Source organism: Tachypleus tridentatus, chromosome 10 (genome assembly GCF_004210375.1).
Source record: "Tachypleus tridentatus isolate NWPU-2018 chromosome 10, ASM421037v1, whole genome shotgun sequence".
Classification (NCBI taxonomy): Eukaryota; Metazoa; Arthropoda; class Merostomata; order Xiphosura; family Limulidae; genus Tachypleus; species Tachypleus tridentatus.
The window spans coordinates 67,984,531-68,009,488 of NC_134834.1; the positions used below are offsets into that span (position 1 = coordinate 67,984,531).

Below are 24,958 nucleotides of genomic sequence, written 5' to 3' on the forward strand. Positions count from 1 at the left end.
TAAAATCATCAGAAATTTGTATAAAGATAAATATAAGTATATCAGTGTTTTAAATACAAAATGTGCATCATTTTGTTAAATAGCTATAAACCATGTTATTAATTAAAGTTTGACATTTTTGTGACTTGAATATGTGTTCAGAAGTTCTAACATCTTCAGATTATCAGCTGCCTAGCAAAAACTTGGCTTGTTCTAGACAATATCTGTTAACCATTTTATGTTCATATATCTTGTTATGTTTTGAAATACTGTTTGGGTGAAACCAAGCTTTATATTTTATTTTTTTCAGAAGGATTTTATCCATAATTTTTTAATTTAGAAGACTGCATAAAAATATTGAGAATTTCTCCATAGAACAGTTGCTAGAACTTCATCGTGGTCAAGGAATGGAGATATATTGGAGAGACAACTTTGTATGTCCAACAGAAGAAGAGTACAAACGCATGGTTAAGAGAAGTAGGTAGAGTTATGATGAACCTGGAGAAGGATGTATGTAGTTATCAGACAATCACTATTAAATTAAGAGAATTTTTCATTAAAAATCAGTAATATTAAATCATTTTTTATAATGTAAGATGGTCACAGGATACTAAAAATACTGCATGAAATAATAGTAGTAATAGGATTGACTTAATTTTTGTTTGATCCTTTATTTTTTAATGGGGAGTGAGAGTTGAATTATTCATTAAACATCAGGAAAATACATGGGTTTTTCTTGTAAAAAAATCACACCCACATAAGCAGTGCAGTAATCATGCATATAGCCCAATGAAACTATCAATTTTAAATTTAGCTTTGTCATTAATTCACCCTATCCTTATTCTTGTAATTAACATGTGCATCATCTTAGCCAGGTTCCAGCAGTGTTAGTGTATATTGTGTGATTGACAGGATAGTTTTATTTATGTAGGCTTAAAAAAATGAAAAACCTTCAGCTTTTCATACCGTGTTTGTGTGTCAAAAGTTCTTAATAAAGTGTACAAATCTGTGAATAAAGTTTTTTTTAGAAACAGGAGGACTGTTTGGATTGGCTGTACGGTTGATGCAACTCTTCAGTGACAATAAAAGGTTAGAAAAAGTTTTATACATTGGCTTAAGTTTGTAGAATTAAATAATATAACTGTATTTAAATATTTTGTCTCAGTATTCATTCTCATATGTATACAATTGTACATGACAGTTGTTTAGATCTTGGAATTCCTTTAAGAAAACAAAAGGTTAGGAAGTTGTTAAGCTTGAAGTGACCTTGAGAGATGTTGAAATTGGGTAGGTTTTTGATTAAGCAACTTTGGACAATTCTTCTTTGTATGTAATTATCCACGGTGTACAAATTTCACATTGATTTCCAATCAATTTTATGGCAAGAATTTCTCATGTGAAGAAAAATGGCATTGTTTTGGTTTCCCTTTTCTTATATTAGGAAACTCTTGGGTCAAAACTTCTTCCAGTTTCACCTAAATAACCTTTTTCACAGGGTTGGCACATTATAATATAAATGACTTGTTTTTTTCTTATTCAAGTGTTTTTCTGTTGAAAGTTATTTTTAGTGGTATTTCTATATTTGTATATGCTTCTAAAGTTTTTCTTAAATATTTTCATAAGGAGTTCAGTATTAGTGTTGTAGCCAATTTAAAGTGATTACTCATTATCATCAACTTATCTTTATCTTCATGCAACAAGGTTTTTTTGCTTTGAAATGTCAGTTTGTAATGAACTGGGGGAGGAAAATTTAGTTCTTCTTAAAAGTAAAAAAAGGTATTTTTAATTTCCTGTTTAAGCATTGTCGAGTGGCATGTTCTGTATTCTCTAAAATGAAGAAATAATAGATGTTTTGACCTATTTATAGTAACACAGAAAGAAGTGAACATAGGTTAATGAATTAGGCAGTTTGCAGTGTACTCATAGAACTGGTTCTGTGTTTTTTCTGATTATCAAAACATTGGTCATCCTTCTTCTGTTCATTTTTAAATTTGATTATTGGGTGAAGATGATTAACCTTTTCATCATTGGCTCAGTATAATATACACAAGTTTATCTACATATTTTCACTATACTTTTTGATGCAATATGTGTATCTTCACAAAACTTGGTAGATTTTTAGAAAAGATTACAAGAATTTTGTATAAAAAAAATCAGATTTTTAATTAAATATTTTTACTAACGATTTTTCTTTTGTAAAAATAGAATCTGTTTAGTTACTTGTCTGAATGCAAAGTGATTTCATGTTTGATTAGAAAACTATTCTTCCTCCCAAAAATCTTGGATATGGTTTGTGTAATCTCTGAAACCATCTAAATACATTTCAAATGTTTAGTTTAAGTAGCTTAAGTCTCATAATGCAATGTATTTATATGTATATATATATATTTGTTGTTTTTTTATTATCTTGGCCTTCTTGTCATGCCAAGCTAACATTACATAACTGCACTCCCAGTGGCACAGTGGTATATCTGCAGATTCATACTGCTAAAAACTGGGTTTTGAAACTCGTGGTGGGCAGAGCACAGATAGCCCTTTTGTGTAACTTTCTGCTTAATTCCAAATAACCATTACGTATCTTGCATTGAATTGGTGCACATGCACTGATGTTACATATCCAGTAATTTGAAACTGACCTTTAGTCTTCCATGTCCTGGCTATATTTTAGTGAACTAGTATTTTGTTATATACAGTCACATTTCAATTTTATACATTTTATATACATAGATGGATTATTACTATTTCGAAATAAATTATTAAACTTAATTTTCTTATAATATAGAATAACAAATCAAGAACTAAGGCAAACAATTCTCTTCTCACTATGACCTTGTATTCAGTTGCTGCTGTACATAGGTTACTAAGCTTTTAAAGTTTTGCAGGTGGAAGATATCAAATTTTATTTTACTTAAAGTTTGAAATATAATATACAATTTGATTCCAAACTAATTTACATAAATTCTTACAATTCTGAATGCAAGTTAACAAATCTGATGACATGACCTTTGACACGTGATCGGTCACAAAATATTGTTGAAAACACTTTCAAAATCACTTCTTTTGTTTGACCTCACAAAAAATACATCATCAACATATTGGAATTTTTGAAAAGTCTATTTATGGAAGGAACTAATTTGGTTGCAAAATATTCCATGAAAAGGTTTCATAGTATTAAAGACAGTGAATTTAGCAAGACTATTCTATATTTTTGTCTAAAATACTGACCAAGACAGCTAAATGTATTGTTGTTTATGCAGATTTTGATAAAAGAGATGAAAGAGTCAGTTGGAATAGGCAAAGCAAAGATATTTTGCCTGCCGGAAGAAAATTAGACTAAAGAGGATACATGTAAACAATAGTTTCTATAATATTAATCTTCTGACAGTTTGTTCCATTCACTGTGGTTTTTCATTCACTGCTATACACAATATCCTGTTATTTTATAATTATTAAAAAAGGCATAGCATGTGAGTTAAACTTTCTGGTTTATATTTAAGTAAAACAATATTAATAGAGCCTTTGAGTTTAGATTAAGTGAAAGGAATATCTATAACATAAGCTTATAACTTGCATTAAAACTCAACTCAAAAATGGGTGGAAAGATTATGTAAACTGGAATATTTTAAAATGAACAAGTGTCAGTGATACAGAAAATAAATAGAGAACTTATTTAAGTATTTCCTTTTCAAAGTAAGAAATTAAAACTTTTATAATAAAATAAAATTAACTGATTTTTGATAGAAGATTATTGACATACATAAATAATGAACTGGTTTAACTCTTTAGCAGTGTGTCACAGGTTAAAAGCCATATCATCATGTTTGTTCACTTGCATTCAAAGTTATATTGAACTACTATTTTATGAATTTAACTCAGTAAGTTTGGGATCAACTCTTAGATTATAATTCAAACTTTAATATTATGTGAGTTAATTTCTTAATTTAAAAGGAAATATTAAAAAAGCACACCTAAATATCAATTTTTGTGAGTCGTGGTATGTTGAATGCAGCAGTTGTTAAAATTGTATGTTTATGATGTCAAAATACTAAGTCTATAGTTTTATACAAATTGGGAACTCAAATTATCAATATTTACAAGCTAGAATATAAAATAAGAATCTAGTATCTTTTAATTTTGCTGAGATATGGCTTATGTACTGAATCAAACACAGTGGCCCCAGTCATCTCTTTCCATTTTTAGAAACAGTCCCTTATATACACTTACTATAATATATGACATAAATAACAAATGGACAGCTTAGGATGTTTTCCTAGAGGTTTTCAGAGCCATTTTAATCTGTGTAAAGGCCTCCACATCATTTCAAACCAAGATTTCAAGGAGGTAGGTTGTGCTTTCAGTCTACTCAAAGTTTCATACTTTTTTAGATCTAAATAAAGATTTGTTACTGAGCTTAGTAGATTATAGTGGAATTCTATGGTATCAGTATAGTTATTTATGATTTTTTTTTGGTTATTCAACTGTTTGTAGAAAACCTAGGCTGGCATGGCCAGGTGGTTAAGGTGTTCAACTCGTAATCCAAGGGTTGAGGGTTCGAATCCCAGTCACACCAAACATGCTCACTCTTTCAGCCATAGGGGCATTATAATGTGATGGTCAATCCCGCTATTCATTGGTAAAAGAGTAGCCCAACAGTTGGTGGCGGGTGGTGATGATTAGCTACCTTCCCTCTATTCTTACACTACTAAATTAGGGACAGCTAGAGCAGATAGCCCTTGAGTAGCTTTGTGCGAAATTCAAAATAACTAAGAAATAACTAACTTATAGAAAACCTAAAAAAATTTAGTTGATATCCTCCACAGTGTATGGCCAACAGCAACCAAGTTCAAAGGTTGTAGCTAGAAGAGATAATTGTTTGCTTTGCTTCTTTATTTATTGTTCTATATTTTAAGAAAAAAATAAGTTTCATAACTTCTAAATAGTAATAATCTGTATGCGTATATAATGTATAATAGTTTAAATGCTACTGTTTAATACAAAATACTAGTGCACTAAAACACACCCAAAGCTAGGTCAGCTTTTTATTATTGGATACAATGACATTAGTGCATTTGCACAGCATCAATACAAGTTGTGTGATGTTATCTAGGCATGACTATAAGATCAATTTAATAAAAAAAAATGAGATGATATTTTGAGACTTAAGCTACTTAGACTAAACATTTGTATTTTGATGTTATAATGTGTAGTCACTCTAGCAAGAAAACAAAAAATAATTTATAATGATTATTATGTCTGTCAGTTGACAGACCCCACATAGTTAGAGTATAGAAAAATAATATAAAATATAAAGTTATTGAAAACAAATGTTTGAAATATATTTAGGAGGTTTTAGAGATAATTCAAATAATACCTGAGATTTTTGGGAGGAAGAATAGTTTTTTAATCATGACATTAAATCTCTTCGAACTCAGACAAATAACCAAACAGACTCAGTATGTTCATAAATAAATCTTTAATAAAAATATTTTGTTAAAACAATCTGATTTTTTTGTGTTCAGAAATCTTGTAATTTTTACTAAAAATCTGCCAAATTTTGTGAAGGTATATCTACTGTATCAAAAGTTATAGTGTAAATGCTTAACATGTGCAAATGTGTGTACAAACTCAGGTATGTTATACCAAGCCCATTGCAAAGGGGTTAGTTAAATTTTGAATATAACTATATAAAACAATCTAGGTCTTGATATCTGCTTGTATATTTATGTGTATCCAGAAGGTTAGATATCTTTCTATTCTTTAAAATTATATTTTGTGATTGGGAGCTAAAAAATATCTCTGTGACAAATACTGAGGGAAAATGATAGTTAATTTCTTACTACTTGCATAGTAATAAATTAGGCTACCTATCATGGTTAGTAGTAAAGTGTAATTTTTTTTCAATTATTTTATTGTTACTGAGTAAGAGTTTAATCTCAACTGTTCTTGAATTTAAGATTATTAAAAAACTCACTGTGAATGCAACAAATCTAAAATGAAAAAAAAAAACACGTGGCTAGGTGGTGAGGCAATTTACAAGTTGTGGGTTCAAATCCATATCCCATCAAATGTGCTAACCCTTTCATAATAATGTGTTGATCAATCCTGTTATTCAGTGGTAAAAAGAGTATCCCATGAGTTGACAATGAGTGGTAATGACTAGTCACTGCCTTCCCTCTAGTCTTTCACAAACAAATTTTACTAGAACAAACTTCTTCTCAATAAAGAAAATAATTAAGGTGTACTTATTTGGCTTTATAACATTAATCAATCATAATTTGCATGAATAATTTCTCTTACAGTGATTTTACAAAGTTAATAGGAATTATGGGCCTGTACTTTCAAATAAGAGATGACTATGCCAACCTGCAGTTCAAAGAGGTAATATACATTTCTGCCTGATGTTCATATTGTGAAAAATTGTGCTTTTGTGAAAAATATTACTTATGAATACTTTCTGCAGTAATTCAAAATAACGTTTTTATACAGTATTGGAAATTGTTATGGAAGCAGTGAATAAGTGCAAATATTTTGGGTTTGTTCCTTGTCTACTGTGTGAAAATAAACTACACCAACAGTAGTTGCATACTGATAGTGCCACACAAGTATAATGTCTATAAAAGTACAAGCAGTTACACTATTCTTATCAGTAATATGTTGAATTTACCCAGAACAGAAATGCCACATAACAAACGTACAGAAATCAAAGTTTTGATTGATGAGTGCTACTGTATGTAGTAGGTTAGGAAATTATTCATGTTTCAGTTGGAACTGTATGGTAATTAAGAAAAGGGTGTATTAAACTAGTATTCTTGATGATAGAAACTGTCAAAGTAGCAATTCCTAACTCTTCAAAATTGGCATTTAGTAATTCAGGGTATGCACTTCTCTTATGGGTTGTTTATTTCTTCAAGAAACTACTTAATTAAATTGTTTGAAAATTGAGGTATGATTTCTACAGATATTTTATAGAAATTACATAAAATTATATTATTCATATGATATTTGTATAAATTCTAAGCTCTAGAAATTCAAAAAGATTTTGTGAAATGTTTTATTTTTGGAAAGAAAAATGCTAAAAATTCTTACCCTTATTTTACAGTTAAATTAGTGATTTTGTCTCATATCTTGTAAAACTTTCCACCAATGTCTTTAATATATAAACCTAAATTTTGTCTGTGTTCAGTTGGAAGACACACACACACACACACACAGTTTTGCTGTTTTTATGATCACTAACATATAATAAAAATAATTTGTTACCAAAATTATTAGTGAGTTTACTCATCTTAATTGTTAATCAGAACATTTAATAGGTTTAAAACCTGTTTTGTACTTGTCTATAACTTGTCACTTTTTTGTTTTGGCCATTCAAGGATGTAATTAGGCCCATGAAGTCTTATCTAAATACAGCCTAACAAAGAGTGACTTTTCCAATGAAGCAAAAGTTTGTAAGGTTAAATATGAAATGATGTAACTAACCCTAATAATCCTCAATATAATCTTGTTCCACAATTTTTTTTTTCTATCTTGGCAGATGTAATATCATAATTCAAATGAACTATAAAATAAAGCAAGCTTTCAGAAAGAAATTAGGACTGTACTTGTAAGAAGTTGTCCACAAACGTCTTTTTGTAAATTATCAACAAGTTATGATTTATCACTTTTTCTCCAGTATCTAATGCAATATCTTGCTGGAACTGTAAACCATATTGGTTTTTACAGTTGAACACAAAAAATATAGTTTATGTAACATGTTTAGATCACTTTATTATGACTTTTCAAAGCTGAAACACAAGCAATTTACATAACACCAGGACATCTGAAATTAAGAAGTTGTGATTGGTTAAAGTGGAGGAAAGTACTTTTTTATTGAAATTATAAGGTTCAGCTTGATACCATTTATTAAGAACTGTTTGTGTTTATTTGGGTACATGAGTGTTGTATTGGAAAAAATTCAGGAAATCAACCCAAAATCAAAATTTCATGTATTTAAAACTTTTATCACTGAAAAGAAATTAACATCTTTACTGAGTAAAATTCATTTCTGAATAATTTAAAACAGAATGTGAGAATGAATGACTGCTACAACTTTATTATTCTATTATTTTAATTCATTATTTCAATTTTGCCTTAAAGCAAGGTGTAGGTATTGGAGAGTTAAAAAATACTACTGCTCTGTACAATTTACTTAAGTTTACCCAATATTTTCTGTAATAATATGTTCTAATGGTAAGTCTACCTGAGTGGGATAACAGTAAGTCTTCTGATATACAATGCTAAAATTTCCCATTGTTTGATTCCCCATGGTGGACACAGCAGATAACCTAATGTGGCTTTGCTGTAAGAAAATACACACAGACACGAATGATGAATTGATCAACAAACATTTCATTGTTTGTGACTCATCTATACATGTATATCGCAAGTTAATTTCCAAAATCATTGCCAGTACTGTGTATGTAGAAAATTGTGTGTGTATATAGACATACAGTTTCGTATTCTGGTAGCTGTTTTTTTTTTTATTTTTTAGAAATTTAGTCACCAAAAGTATGTTAATTCAAAAATGTTTTATTATAATCTGCAGGTTAAAACTTTCATTAACATTATTGTATTATTTTTATAGATAAGTATGTTAATTAAGTATCAAAAGTATTGGGTGTGGTTATGTTTCTGTAGTAAGTAATATGATGTTTTTTTAAGGTATTTACAGGAGTGGAGCATAGCTTGTACTTTTTAGACACATGCTGTTTCAGGAAACTTGTTTGATAAATTTATTTTGCAAACATCTTAAGACTTAAACATAAAATTAAACTTTATATTTTAAATTTGATGGTTAAAATTAGTAAGGAAAAAAATCCACTGATAGAAGATACTTAAGTTTTGATATAGTCATACTTTCTTTCACACAAAGCTTTCTTCTCCCTGAGCATTGCTAAAACATTTTAACATTCAGATCACAAGTATATATACCCCACAAATTTCGTGCCTCTTTTGAACATGTATACAGCATTTGACCACCCTTTACCATTAGTATTGCACCACAAAGGTAGCTCCCTCTGATGTTCTTGTTCAATCCTCACTTTCTTGATTGTAACAGCATCATTTAACATATATTTTTTTTCCATGTGCTTATCACTAATGATTATACTCTGTTGATATTTTAACAGTATTCTTTCACTTTGCTTTTAATCAATAATTTAAGTTTTTAGTATTTATTTATTGTTACCAAGTTATATGGTAAATTAGAATTACTTTTTGGTTCATTGTATTGACATAAGAAATTCCCTTTACAATAAGTAATGCTTCTGCAACAACCATCCAAACATTGAGTTCAATTTAATCTGCTAAGAAGGTACAGGTCTTAACGAGTAGAACTTAATTCCTATATTCGGCCAGTGATTCCTTCTCGTTTTCAACCTAGCAATGTTTTTGAGGATGAATGTAATGAAGCAGATTCAATTTTTCCAGCACATTCTTATTTTGGTTTGTCTCACACTATACTTTTAAGCTTTTTAATTGGGTGTGTGGTATATATCCAGATTACTCCTTCCTTCCTAAAATCTTTGTTGCCTAAGAAAGCCATTTAGCTGTCACACCCATTTCTTTACCTTTCATCTCCACCTGTACTTCCTTTCCCAATTGTTTTCCTTTTGAGTTTGCTGTCTGTGGTGTTATGTGGCATATACTGATTCCTTTCAGGATTCATTTTAATGATCTTCTTTACCATGGAACCCTTCTGTTTCCTGTAATCTATCCCCTATCACACTTAACTTGTTAGGTTCATCTGTATCTTAGGTTGATGTATTCAGACTTATCCATTGAAGATCTCCATCTCCTCAACATTTCTTCTCATCAGATGTTTTATATTGCTGTCTTTTGCTGCTTTTCTTCACCATTTTTTGGAAGTAATTTTTCAGGTTTGGATGTGGACTATATTCCTTCATCACTCATTATCTGCACTATCTGGCTGTATCTTTATCAAGTGGATATTGTCTCCCTAATATAGCAATTCTACACATGTCCATTCACCTATGATTTTGGCATGTATTTTCAAAAAAATGTCATTTATGTTTCCTTTTCAGAGACCGTCTTTCACTGCTACTCATAGGGTTGTACTCTGTAGCAAGTACTGCTTGTTCAGGTGTGGTTTTATTGAAATCCACACTAAATACCAGTGGAACTATAATGCTCACTGTAGAGATGGGATGTTTTGCAAAACCACTAATGGCATGACTAGTGGTATATGCTTACTTGTCTACAGGTATCCATAAGTTTAATTCGGTTGTGAACCTTCCTTCATGGGATATCATGAGTAAATCAAAAGGGTATGTCATAGGGTAGCATTCACCTATAGAAGCAAGCTATTTTCCATTCTAGTGTGTATGATGGAGCACAGTTTGATCTTGCACTGTTTTTACTATGGATTGCACCTCTAATAACAAATTAACCTTGAGGACATCCTTGTCCTCCATCTATGTCAGAATCATTTCCTTATTACAGGGCAAAGAGCATACCTGTTCCAGAAGTAGTGTGGTGTCCCACACATGCTTCAGTTTTATCTCTGAGCACACAAGTTATTTCTAGGCAGTCATTTTCTGCTTAGTTTCACTGTTGTTAACTTCCAATACAAAAGTAGCACAAAGTTACAATTCCACATTGAAAAGGTGGAGTGGTTAGTGTAGGTGGACAACTACACTAAAAATGTAATTCTGAAAGGTTCTTACTTTCCACTCATACACTTCCTGCCCTTTTTCCCCACTGTTGGTGTTATTCATTTTAAATTGTACCATTTCTCAAAAGTGAGGATTGAGCAGCAATGTCAAAGAAAGTTAGCTATGCCAATATAAGTGATGCAGTACTATTGATGGAGAGTGGTCACACGTTATATACATGTTCAAAAGTGTCACGAAATGATTGTGGTGTGTGGACTGGTGTGCTGAACATTAAAACTTTATAGCAATGCTTAGGGAGCAGAAAGAATATTAAGATACCTTTGTGAGTAGTGGTGAGTACCTGTCATAAATATATTTTCAGTGTAAGAAAATGTTAACTTCTGAAAATCGTTAATTGAAAATTAAATATCTATATATATTTTTTAATCAGTATACAGATAATAAGAGCTATTGTGAAGATCTTACTGAAGGGAAATTTTCCTTTCCAATAATTCATACCATCCGTTCTTATCCTGAAGACCCTCGAATGATAAGTATCCTTTCTCAGTTATTTATTGCTGTATATAACAATATTCTGGAATTATTTTGACTTTTGTTATTTTTTTCTGATACTAAGTTAATATTTCTGAAATCCTATTGTAATATATCTTCTTCTATTTCATAGTGTCCTCAACTCCTGAAAAGTGGCATATTTCTAGCAGTGTGTTGTTATTTACAGATAAATAATTCATATCATGGAAATATAATTAGATTGTTTACTTTGATGTCAATCAGATATTATACGTCAAAGAACTCATGATGTAGAGATAAAAAAGTATTCTGTAGATCTCATGGAGAAGTTTGGTTCCTTTGAGTATGCACGGAAAACAATGAAAGAACTTGACCAAGAGTGAGCGTATTTCAAATTATGTTTTAAATAGTAATGTATTTATTGTGTTTTAGCTGTGATAATGTTTTACCATATTTTTGATTGCATGTAAATATTAAAAATCTGAAGAAGATTCAAAAATTAATATTTCAGAGTAACTTCAGAGCTTAAAGTTATTGGCTTGCCATGGAACATTCTACTTATCTGCTATTTGTAATATATAGTCAATAAGAATATCCAGTTGATATTGTAGACCTTAAAGTATTTAGGTATGTAGTAAGCAGAAATAATATGAAACATTCAATGGGTTAGGAATTTTCCCTTTTTTTTATGACACTAATTTAAACTTATCAGATGATTAACAAATGACAATTATTTTCTTAAATGTAAATGTAAATGTTTGTCATCAAAACTGTTATTACTATACATATTCAGTTATATTTTTAACTTTTTTGGTTATCTTCAAGGTTTGTTGTGTTTTTTTTTTCAGAAATCTGCTTTAGCTCTGACTATATGAAAGTAACATTATGAAGAAGAATCTAAAGTTGACTAAGAATCTAACAATACATTTGTAAATTGTGATAAATAACATTTAACCAGACAACAGTTATTAATAATAGTTCAAGTGTGATATAAGCAGATTTACTAAAACATAATTCTATCAGTTGTACACCCATCAGTGTAGATTCCTGTACATGGTGAGTGGACCTCCCAGAGAAGGTTCTGTTCTTTCAGTTTACCTCCTCTGGGATTTAAACTTGCACCGCCTTGTTTGCTGTGCATGTTCACACATGAAGGGGAGGAGAGGATCTTAGTGGTTGAGAGGTCCAACCCTAACACACCACTTTGTCCTTGAATTCCTGTAGACAGGCAACATTGGGGTGCCACCCCCAAGTCAGTCAACTGGTCCACTTGGGTTAGGGTCAACTGATTACGGGTTTTGGACATTCTCAACAGGTGTTGTGGACATGTCTTATGCTGGTGTTCAGGTATATTGCTCACAAAACCTTGGCATTGCTGCATTTTCCTTGTAGTAAATCCTCTCGTAGGGCTCCATAGTGGGTGTGGTCAGTGGGCACTGAAATATTCTTTCTTTATTATGGATTCCCCAACTAAAAATAAAAATAAAATAAAATAAAAGACAGGCCATAGGTGAATGACCACATCTTGGGGATTTTGAACAACAATCTTCAACTTATTCAACACCTGTATTTCATTTTCTGATGTTAAATTCTTTATCAAACAAATCTTTAGGACAAGTGTCTCCCTTTTTTATTCAGAAAGAACTAGAGGAGCTTGTTGGCTCTCCTAAGTCAGTCAAAAATCTACATTCTGGGGACATCTTGGTGGATATGTCCACTCCAAAACAGAGTGAACTCCTCTTGCATTTGAAGACCATTGGAGATATATCCATGGAGGTTACTCCTCATGCTAGTTTGAATTTGTCACAAGGAGTTATTGTTGAGAAGGATTTGAAGAGCATTTCTGAGTTGTAGATCTTTGCTGGTTTCTCCACCCAAGGAACTTCTGCAGTGAAGCATATCTCCACTCGCAAAGATGGAATTATGATGCTGACCAGTGTCCTAATTTTGATGGTTACATCACCATGTCTACCTGCCACCATCAGGATAGGTTATCCAATTTGCAAAGAATGGCCATATATTCAACTGTTTCCATTGTTGGTGGTTCAGTCACTCAAAGACACCATATTGTGGTTCCTTGAAATGTGATCATTGTGGTGGCAAGGACCGTGATGCCTAAGAGTGCAAAATGGACCCTTATTGTGTTAATTGTAATGGCTTTCACCCCTTTTACCCTTGGTGAGTGGGGTAAAAAGAGGTACAGCATTTAAAAACAGTTCACAACATTTCTTACCTCAAGGCTCGAAAGTTACTGTTTACCGCTTAATCTCAGACATGTGCTGCTGCACTACATTTCACTGCAACAATTGGAGTGCAGAAAGATCTCTACGTGTCTCTAACAGAGTTATTTTCAAACCATGTGAAGAATTTTTTGCTCTCTGAGATTAAGAGTTGAGGAGTCAATGTCAACACCTATTTCTATCCACCATTTCTTCCAGTGGCTTCCCGAATCCACTTCCTTTGGCTCCAGCTTCTGACATTTTATTGGGACCATCTTCTTCAGCTTACAATTATTTATTCATGCCTTCAGCCATTGGAATCTTCATCTACCAACAGAGACCTGCCTACTCAATCCAGGGGCCCTCCACCCAATTCTCCTTCACATAAGTAAAAATGGCCACTTTAATACCATGGAACTTTCGAGGTTTGCATTATAATTTGGATAATATTAAAGCACTCATTGTTTCTTACCATCCTGTGTATCTTTCCTTACAGGAAACATTTCTGAAACCTTCCAATACAGTCACCTTTTGGCACTTTTCCTTGTACAGAAGTGACAGGTAGTATGATGGACAAGTGCATGGAGGAGTGGTACTGCTTCTCTATCAGTATGGGCCTGCTTTGTCTTTGCCACTTCATAACCCTTGGAGGCCATAGCCATCCATGTGTCATTGGGTCATACCACCACGGTTTGTTGTCTCTACCTGTATCTTTGAGAGACTTATGATCAGTCAGACCTTTATGCTCTCATTGAACAAGTTCCATCTCCCTTTTTAATCCTGGGGGACTTTAATGAACATAATCCTCTTTAGGGTGGTAATGATATTAATGGAAGGAGTTGTTATGTAGAGCATATTCTCTCACAGCGTAACCTTTTTCTCTTCAATGCTGGTACATATACCTATTTTCATGCATCTAGTCAGTTTTTTACTGCTGTTGATCTCTCTATTTGCTCCCCTTTCTTGGAGAGTTGATAGTGACCCACGAGGCAAAGATCATTTTCCTATCATTTTGAGGGATACTGGCCATGGTTAATGCCACTCGACCAAAGTGCCACAGTGGAAGCTGGACGAGGCTCTTTCACTGTCAACTTCTTTAATTTTGCATTTATTTATGTTTGTTTGTTTATTTAGTATTTGGGTATTTTCTATGGTAATGTTGTGTTTATTTGATTTGCAGTATTCGAAAACATGTGAAGGTGCAACCTTTTTTGAGTCATCTGAAGAAGTCAGATACTTCTGATTGGAATAACCATCTTCTGTTTGGCATACATCTTTCAAACCATCTTTCCATTCCCATTTACATAGATGGTTCAGAATCAGTTTGTCTCGGAGAAATTGTGCTTCCTGTAGTCCCTGAGGCAGAGTTCTTGTGGTTTGTCTTTGACCATAAGTTGACCTTTATTCCACACATCAAGCAGCTACATGTCAAGTATGCAAAGGAACTGAATATCCTCTGTGTCTTCTTCTCCACCTATTGGGAAGTGGATCAATGTTCTACACTAAAAATCTATCATACCCTCATTCAATCAAAACTTGAGTACGGGTCTCTGGTCTATGGCTCTGCCAGAACCTCGGTATTGAAGATGTTGGACCCCGTTAACCATCAGGGACTTTTCGCACTTCTTCAGTCCAGTTTGCTCACTGAGTCTCATGAACCACCTCTACACCTCTATTGTCTTAATTGTATGCTGCAAAACTTCGATCCTTACTACAGCATGCCACCTGAGGTTGTGTTTTCTTTTCTGAGTGGGCTATGCTTTTTTAGAATAAATGGTCTGTCATTGTCCCTTTTGGATTTCGTATCCAGGCACAGTTGGCTAAATTAGGTCTGTTCTTAGCAGATGTTGCTGTCTCCACTGATTCAGCCCATTCCACCATGGCTTATTACCATCTCCAAATGCAACCTTTCTTTCAGTCATCTGAAGAAGGCAGATACTCCCAATTGGAAGTACCATCTTCTGTTTAGCAGAATATCTTTCAAACCATCCTTCCATTCCCATTTACATAGATGGTTCAGAATCAGATGACGCTGTGGGCTCTGCCATGGTTTGTTGTAGTTCAGTGATCGCACACGGAATCCCCTCTGCAGTTTGTGTTTGCTGCAAACTGTATGCCATTTCTCTTACCCTGGATCACATAGAATCTGTGTAGTACATGAACTGTGCTATTTATACTGATTTGCTTAGCTCTTCACTGGCCCTGGAATTGCTTCACACCCTGTTCTTGTCGATATTCAAAACTGACTGGTCCGTTTCTCTTTATCATCTATTTCTATCCAGTTTTTCTGGATATTGGGCCATGTTGGTATTCATGGGAACAAGTTCACTAATACTATAGTGGTTATTGTGGTCGTGTCTGTCCCATACATGGACTACTGTCCTGTATTCAAGGCTCGATTCCACAGCAATTGGTATTCAAATTGGAGTGATCAACATGATAACAAGCTTTTCCACATCAAACCTGTTGTTGTTCTCTAGCCCTTTTGCTTCTGTAAGAATTGGAAGGAAGTTGTCCTAGCTAGGCTATGCATTGTTCAGTTTTTAACTCATTGTTTTCTTTTCTTTGGGACTGATGCACTGATGTGTAGTTTATATGACACTCAAGTCACAATAGCCAACATTTTATTGTCATGCCATCATTACAGCTGTGAATGATGGAATTATTTTAGATATATTTTTATCATGGGTTTACCCTTGACATTGAACAATGTCATTGACAATGGTGACACTGTCCACCTCAGTTGCTTTTACATTTGAAGGACCCTTGGCCCTTTTAACTCTTAAGTTTTTAATTCAAAAATTGGACTTTGTTTTGTTTTAACATGATTCTTTTTTACATATTTTAATGATTTTACTTTTATTTTTAATCTTTTACTGGTGGTTTGGTACAGATAGCCTAGTTGCTTTGTGCCAATAAATGCTACACAACAACATAAATTGTACAAGGAAGGTGATTATTTAATTATTTGACATATTTTGTATTATTATAAACTGTTCACAAATTTCAGAGCTCGAACAGAAGTTGAGATTCTTGGAGGAAATCCCCACTTGATAGCTGTGCTGGATGAGCTGAAAACTTGGTAGTTTTGAAGTTGGAATCTTGTGTTTAATTTATTTGATTCAAATTAAATTTAATCATAAATTATGCCTCAATGTTGTATTGATAGATGTTTTTCATATAGATTGTACAATTATATAAATATAATATACATCATTGTATGTTTTCTCAGTCTATGGAGTAAAATGAATTGGCTAGTGTTTTAAGTGATTTTGATGAATGATTTAGTATGTTATGTGCATCCTCAGGTAGTGTTTCTCCAGTGGATAGAGAATGCTATATCCTTCCATACCTCAGTCTTTCAGAAAAGGATAGGTGTATAATACCTTGTGCATTTTTTTTTTTTACACTTTCATCCAGCCTGAACTTCTTGCTTTGATTTTTTTTATATATAAGTTTCCTTCTGAAAAACCAAAAATTTTGAGTAGTATCATTATTGTTATGTAATTCTCCCTCTTCTCTCCTTTTAACTCAACATGATATTTATGATGATTTTCTGTAGCATCCTAGAACCAAACCTACCCATTTCTTTAATTCTTCAGGAAAAACTAGGTGCAGAAAGGTTAATGGTTTCTCTTTTGTATATATTTGGCCTTTATCATTTTGAAATACAAAAGATTTTTTTCTTCAGTTAATCCATTTATCCATTAGAAAATTATACAGTCTTAGGCAATCTGTGTTAATACCTAAACCACATATTGAAAAACATTATCAATTTTTCTGTTATAGTAACAAAATAGAACTGAAATGTTTTCTATGCTTTTGAGGTAAAATACCTGTATATGATTCAACAACTCTGTGTGCTACTATCAACTACATTGTTAGTTTTATTTTTGATGTACAGTCAAAGGGACCAGTTTTTTACTGTTTATAAAGTTTGATCTAGAATAAGTTTTAAATGGCCATTAACATCGAAATACACGCTTTCTTCAAAATATCTATAATACACCTGAAATGGAGTATTCAGAAAATTTTTTAAATAAATGTAAATTTTTGTATTGGTTGGTTAAATAAAAAGTGGTACATTTCTAGAAAAATTATGCTTTAAATGAAAATTTTAAAAGCAGTATAAATTATAGTATTTAATTGAGATTACTACTTGTTAAATAGAAGTATTTAGATTGCTCAGATTTAATCTGGATCAGACATTAGTTCACATCAGAAGCATTGCTCTATTTGCTATATATATGTTTGGAGATTTTTTTTTTTATATTGTAAGGAAACAAACAAAAAAGCAGCATTTTTCTCTCTTACAAAATAAATTTTCCAACTGTGAGCAGCACTTCAAACACTATTTTATGTTTGTGTAGATATTGTGAACTGTGATGTCCAACCATGTACAACATGATTTTACAGTTAAGCTTAACAGTTTCTTCCCTGATTAAAGACTTCCTATGTTAGAATAAGAGTGATGTGCTAGTTTATGGTACTAAGGCAGTCTGAAATGAGTTTTTACAGTAGTCACCTTTACAACAAATATTTATTTTATATTAATTTCTCCTGTAGACTTGGTGTCTTCTAGGCATATATTTGCTTACAAGTTTTACTGATAAAAAATATTCAATATTTTTATGAATGCCAATATTTTTTATATCAAGAAATTGATAGTATAATATGAAATAAAATTGATTGAAGAGATTTATATATAGCAAGCAACTTTTTCAGCTATAAAACCTATAGTTTAACTTCTAGTTATCATTTTCCGTGTTGTTGTAGTTCTTATTACAAACATAATCTGAATATGGATATTACCCAACATCTGTTCAGGTATGCAAATATTGTTTGAAGTTACATTAGGTATGTGATTAGAAAGCTTGTATACCGATAATGTTTTTATGTGCCATGTGAATTGAAGTGTTTGCTTGTTAACTGAATTAATTAGTTGAAACATTTGTTTAAAACAAGCTTGATTTTAAAATTAATAAGTCTCATATTCATGTTCTACTTTAGTATGTATATTAGTAAAACAACATATTGGTTTCCACTGCCATGTCTAAATCTACATTAACCAAGTTAAAAGTTATTGATACTTTACTGACAAGCACACAGGACTTTTATAATTTAAATTACAGTGTGAGATTAGTGAAATAAAGCTTGTGTATCTCTAATATTTACAAGTTTACTGCACTACTGATTTAAACATTATTATTGTTTTGTAAGAAATGAAATATTTGTGCTCTTTTCTTTTGTTCCTGTTTTTGAAGACTTTTTTTTTTTTATCCAGAGCCTGCTTTACAATGTTGTCATCTAGTCATTACTAGGTAATCAGATTGTGATAGGGTACAGCATAATGTATTTGTGTTTTCTACACAAGATGTGCTTTAAGATAACCTCAGTACTGAAGAATGTATGTTAAAGTGTACAATATTATGCCATTGAATGAGGAATTCTTCATGATATTTTAATGTCATGCTATAATCTGTACAAGATAAGTGTTTTACTTGTGTTAAACCAAGTTCTAATTATAAACAGAAGTCCATAACATATTTTATGTATACTTTAGCCTTGTTATACTTCCAGTTTTCCATAGCTCTTCATATTTTGTGATAATATGTAGGAATTTCACAAACCATGTGCTTCATGGTATACAGAACATTAATGTTGCCATTGAGTGGAACTCTTGAAAAGCTTGACCTATAAATTATCAATAAGAATGGTTGAAGAGCAGAAAGTTGGAACTAGTGTGGAGTGAATCACTAACAAACTAAGAAAAATTTATTCAACAAACAAACAGATTGCAACTTTGCATGCAGAAGCTAAATTGCAAGCAGATTTTCACATCCTTTATTAATGTTTTCCTAAAACCTATTTTCATTATCTGTGTGATGCAGTTATGTGTAAGTCTAATATATTACATGCCTGTATTTCAAATTTTTAGAACAAAATTGAGAATCATATCATACAAAGTTTATATTGTATTCCCAAAGTTAATAGACAAAAGTTGCATAAATAAGCTTTACCAAACTAAGTATAATTGATTTTTATACAATTATACTTTCTCGTTAATTTAATATTTGAGAATTTTTATAAGTATATAAAGTTAAGGATTTCATATTTTGCAGTAAAAGTCATTTATGAATCTAGTAAAAACAACAAATGTTGTCGTAACTTAAAGGTACAAAGTTAAATTTTTTCCAAGCACGCTCCTAACATAACTACATAATTATTAATAACAAGATTATTATGATTTTACGTTAGAAAATAATCGGAAAAAAAAACTTGTCAGATTTGCACAATAATAAATCAAACAGCACAAAGAGGATTGAGGAAAACATTAAAATGTTAGGAACTGAAATGTAACATAGGTATTGAATAATTTAAAGTCATAAATTGTGTTTGTGAAATCAGTTAAATCTTAACAAAAATAATAATTTACCACAAAATTTGCTGATGCATTTACAAAGCTTATTGAACAAGATTTGGTATAAAAGAAAATTAATAACAGAATTTTGACACGCACCTATTTTACACAGCCAATGCATTTGTACAATAATTTATTAAAGCATTTTCATAAATACATACTTTCAGTATACTTGGCCATAGTACAATTTATGTTTGGCAATGTACATAGTTTTTACTTCACCTTTATAGCACGTGTAATAGTACACTATTTCCCAAAATGCTGTAAAGATTAATTAAATCTAAATGTTTAAAGTATTTTAAAATGTCACTTTTCATGAGGTATTGATTCCATTCTGTACTTCTATTATCATAAAATTTCAAGTGTTTTGAATTGTATTTATTTGACAGCTTTCAGTAAGATATGTATTTACGTTCACTCACAAGTATATTTAATTAACTTTAAAAAGTCATCTAAAGTCACTTTGTGATGTGAAGGTCAAAAAGTGTAAGTAGTAAATTTACAAACAACAATTGATAAGCAAAATGAAGTGATTAATTTGGGGAGAATATGCTACTGGCTTGGACTAAAACATTGGTCTCTTAATTCATCAGCCATAGACAAATTATAGTACATTCTCCATAAATAAACCAGTTAATTATGCTGATAAATTGTTGTTTGTAAATTTACTATAATAACATAATGTGCTTCTATACACAAGGATTATCTTTTATTTTTGAAAAGTATTTAATTCAGTAATAAATGCATAAGATGGGGTCAGAGTTATGAGTGACTAGCACTTTCTATGACATAATACAAGTGCTGAAACTTGTAATTTCGTAGCGTAGCAGTCAGGATCTACCTCAGAAATATATTTTAAGATTCAGTCACTTGAGTTCATTTGTCTAGCATCTAGTCTTGTTTAGTCATCCAATCATTTATTTGCTGGTACATAAAATATTTAAAATGAAATAGACCTTTTCTCTCTCTCTTTCTTTGAGCATTTTGGAAGGATCATTTGACCTTATAAAAAAAACTGAGGTGGTGTTGACTCTCTCATGAAAGTTATTTCTTAATAAAAATTATTTTTTTAGGGGAGTCATATTACAGAAAGGCATGCACTGAATTTTGTAATTTAGCAAGATAATTAATTGGTTTGAATAAACTTGAAATGTATATAAAGACACTTGGTAAAGCAAGAATGCTAGTATTTATAATATTTTAAAAGTAATGTTTGATTGTCAGTTTTTGTTATAAGCTTTAGTAGAAAAAAATAAAGATAGATTTACTAAAAGATGTAATTCCTTTTCTAAAATGCATTTATAATTTTTGTTGGAACATACATTCTCTATTTTCTGCAATTTATGATTTGTTAATGTTTCTTTTTATTACTTAAATACTTATATGAGGTACTTAAAATGTATAATAGACAAAGATCTTAACTCCATATCTACCTAATCCACTGCCATTTTCTATCAAATTTATTGAAATACTTTTGTTTGCATGGTGCTGTTAATATTTTATTAGAAAACATTAAAATGAGGTCTCTTAATATCTTTAATTGGTAACAAGCTTCAAACACCTAACATACCATATATTGAGGGTAACATTATAGCAAGCTGCTACAGATCGTCACATTGACCTATCAAAACTTGTGTTGGTATTATATGTACTAACCAAATGTAAATTGCAATATTTATATACTGTTTAAATGATGAGTTACTATAAATGTTGTATAAATGCAATGATTTCTATTAAATGTTTGCTTGTAGTCACGAGGTAAATATTTTGTGCAAAGAAATTAACCAAATTTGTTATTTCAGCTAACTGATGTGTGATATTTTCTGTTTTATTTAATGTAATATGGTAATGCAGTGCCATTAATTTAGTTGAATAGGTTGGCTTTTATCTGTATTTAATTATTCAGTTATGGTGCTTTTAGTTTTGTGAGCAATTGAACATTAAATATTCACAAACTATAAATGTTTTTATGTAGCAAGTTATTACATTTTTTACCTTCACACAAAAAACTCTCATTATTAAGTGTGACACTCAAAAATATTGTTAATAGTGAGAATACACAACTGATGAAACATGCTCTCTAAATTACAAACGGGGATGTAAAAAGAAAGTATATTTAACTATTGTGATAGCTAGGTTGAATTTTAGTTTCATTGTTAGTACACAGCTTGCTCTGATCAGAAGATATTTAACAGAACAGTTACATTAAAATTCAAGGACTAAGTAACAATTTATTGCAAGGCAAGAAAATGTTTACTGGTTTTTCACATTAAACACTTCTTAGCAAAAGACATTGATAATTTGTTTTAATTAAGTATAATTATTTTTCAAATAATTGTATTTATTTTATCTGTCAGTAATTTTTGTCATGGGATTATACCAAAAATTGGAGTTTTAAAGTCTAATTTCCAGTTTATAGTTTTAATATTAATGTATTTTGAGTATGTGTGCAGCAATGTAAAAGTTTGTATTGTCAAAACACCATAAAAAATAATTAAAATAAACTTTGAGTAAGATCAAGAAAGATGAGCAATCAGTTTTTTTTTTCTTATTAAAAATAAATACTAGATTGTGAATGAACCATGTTGGTTTGGGATTGTAAAAAACACTGAAGAACTTGTTTCTTTACATTATATAAAGGTGAATTAGAATTGTGGACACACTCATTTAATGACAGTACACAACCTTGATGTTTGTTTTTGTTGACTCGTAAAGTCAATGCTGATACTAGAGAAAGAATTCTCTAGAAACCAGCTAATATCGGTTCTTTCCACCATTGAATCTAAATTTTTATGTATGTTAACATAATGACATAAATTTTACAAATTTACTTGTACATTATAAACAAAGTTCATTTAGTATACATTTGCATCTGACTTTATTATCTCTCTGACCACTGTTCACAAAGTCAAACTAACTTTGTAAAGTGTAAAGAAGTAACAACAAATTTTAGGCAACATACAGTCACTCACACTTACAATGAACAAAATATAAAACCCTACAAAAGCTATTTCAATCTATAAAATGCAAACTGAATTGACAACATATTTAAACAAGAAACTAAATAGACATGGCACTTCCCGTTAGTATGCATTATTTGTATCTATTTTTTTGGCAGGTTAAGTACACATTACACAGATTTATTCTTTTCTAAGGGTAAATATCTAAAAAATTCCTGCAGTTATAAATTATTGCTCTGTTTGTTTAACAACTTACAGTTCATTCTACTAAATAGTTAATATTTGTAAATAAAATACAAAAATATTTTTCAAAACCCATAATTTATATTTCAACCTTGTTTAATAAAAAGACTAACATACTGTAAAATTTTTAATTTTTTTTTATAAATTAACTTCAGATAGCCTCTTCTGTTAGAATGTATTAGTTGTTTTTGATTAGCAGTTCACCTTCTTTGTAAGAAGCCTTTAAAAAAAGCTTTTAACTAATATTATTTACAACAGCTGTCTATTTTTAACTTAGTTTAACATTAACATGTTAATGTACATCAACATTGCTGTTGTAAAATAGTGTAATTTTTTCAAACTGTTATTCATGTGGCAAACGCATATAAACATACAACACTATAACTTCCCTGTTATTAAACATCGCACTTTTCATCTGAATTGAAGCAACTCATCAGAAACAAAATATTTCTTTTAATTTGCAACAAGAGATAAGCTCAATAAGTAAGCCAATGTTAAGCACTATCTTCACACACAGTAATTTTGAATCATGTTAGTCTAAACTAGATCACAAGTGAAGATAAAAGAGAAAGAAAAAACGTATCAAGAGAAGTGTTTCATTCATCGACTAATACTTTATAAAAAAAAAAACAAAAAAATCACATTTCTAGAGGTACAATAAGTTAATGGCATCACACAAACTACATGACTATATATAGAAAGCTCAAGTTTACCAAATGGGGTGAAAGTGCTGAAATAAAATAAAAATTTTCTTTAACATATTGAAAAAAATGAGATGTACATTTCCATTCAAAAAATGCATAATAAAAATAGAACACAACAAAAATGGTTAAAATAATACTTAAGAACAAAAAAGAGCAATGAACATTTTACCAAATATCAATACCACTCTGATGGTGACAATTATCTGAACATTTTTCTTTGTATGGACAAGTCTGCCTCTCTTTTTTTTCAAAAATAAAAAAAAATCACAATTGATGCTTTTAACCCTTAAAAGCAGCCATCATCAATTGATGCTACCTACAACATGTATGTCATTTAAGGGTTAAGCAAATAACAGTTTCTAAAATGAGAAATAAATACATTTCAGAAATAGGTTCACACTTAAAATAAAACTATGAAAAAATTTCAATAAAACAAAGTATATGCTGTCTGAAAAAAAATTAAATACTGCAGTTGTCATACTAAGTTTGAGTTGTATTTATACAATTTCACATATTTGTTTATATTTTAATCAAAATCCTTAAAAGCATTGCAATGTTAGTTTATAGTTTGAAGTTTATGCATGGATGAGTTAGGTTATAATGTTATATAAAATATGCTAAAAGTAGCAAAATTCTAACATAACTAATTAAACCTGTTTTACTAGGGGACACTTTTTAAATCAATAACATATATAGAAGTAAACATAAGGTCAGTAAAAGAGGTTATGCATCGGTTTGAATTTCATGTAAAGATAACATGAGGGCTAGCTGTCCCTAATGTTGCAGTGAAAGACTAGAGGGAAGTCATCATCACTCACCACCAACTTTTGGGCTACTCTTTTTACCAATGAATAGTAGAATTGACCAACATTTTATAATTCCCTACAGCTAAAAGGGCAAGCATGTTAACTATAATGGGGATTCAAACCCACAACCATGCCATTGAAAGCCAAGTGCCCTAACCACCTGGCCATGACGGGCCAAAAAGAAAGAGGTTATGAATATAAAATTATAACTCCGTGTTCAGAAAATTTTGTAGGTCTAGATTTAATTTTCTGTGATAATCAAAGTTAATTTGAAATTCAGAAGATTGATTGTTCATACCTGGCAACATTTATGCAGAAACTTTAACTCATTAGAAGTTTTAATGAGGTTGAATCTCTGTAGTGTTTACATTTACAATCTAAAATAATAGATTCTACACTGTCATCCAGCAATCCAAAAATCAACACAGTTATTTCTAATAAAG

The 24,958-nt window shown here is 30.9% G+C and overlaps 1 protein-coding gene across 2 annotated transcripts in view; it reads left to right on the plus strand.

The window, feature by feature from the left end:
• LOC143229485 (terpene synthase-like) overlaps positions 1-21,764 on the plus strand; it is a 34,924-nt gene extending 13,160 nt beyond the window's left edge. For both annotated transcript variants that reach the window (XM_076461868.1, XM_076461867.1), the window contains exons 6-11: positions 355-456; positions 1,008-1,068; positions 6,279-6,357; positions 11,083-11,185; positions 11,427-11,541; positions 16,392-21,764. In XM_076461868.1, the coding sequence (XP_076317983.1) occupies positions 355-456; positions 1,008-1,068; positions 6,279-6,357; positions 11,083-11,185; positions 11,427-11,541; positions 16,392-16,467 (536 nt within the window). In that variant the 3' untranslated portion in view covers positions 16,468-21,764. The remainder of the gene's footprint in view (positions 1-354; positions 457-1,007; positions 1,069-6,278; positions 6,358-11,082; positions 11,186-11,426; positions 11,542-16,391) is intronic.
• The last annotated feature ends 3,194 nt before the right edge of the window (positions 21,765-24,958 follow it).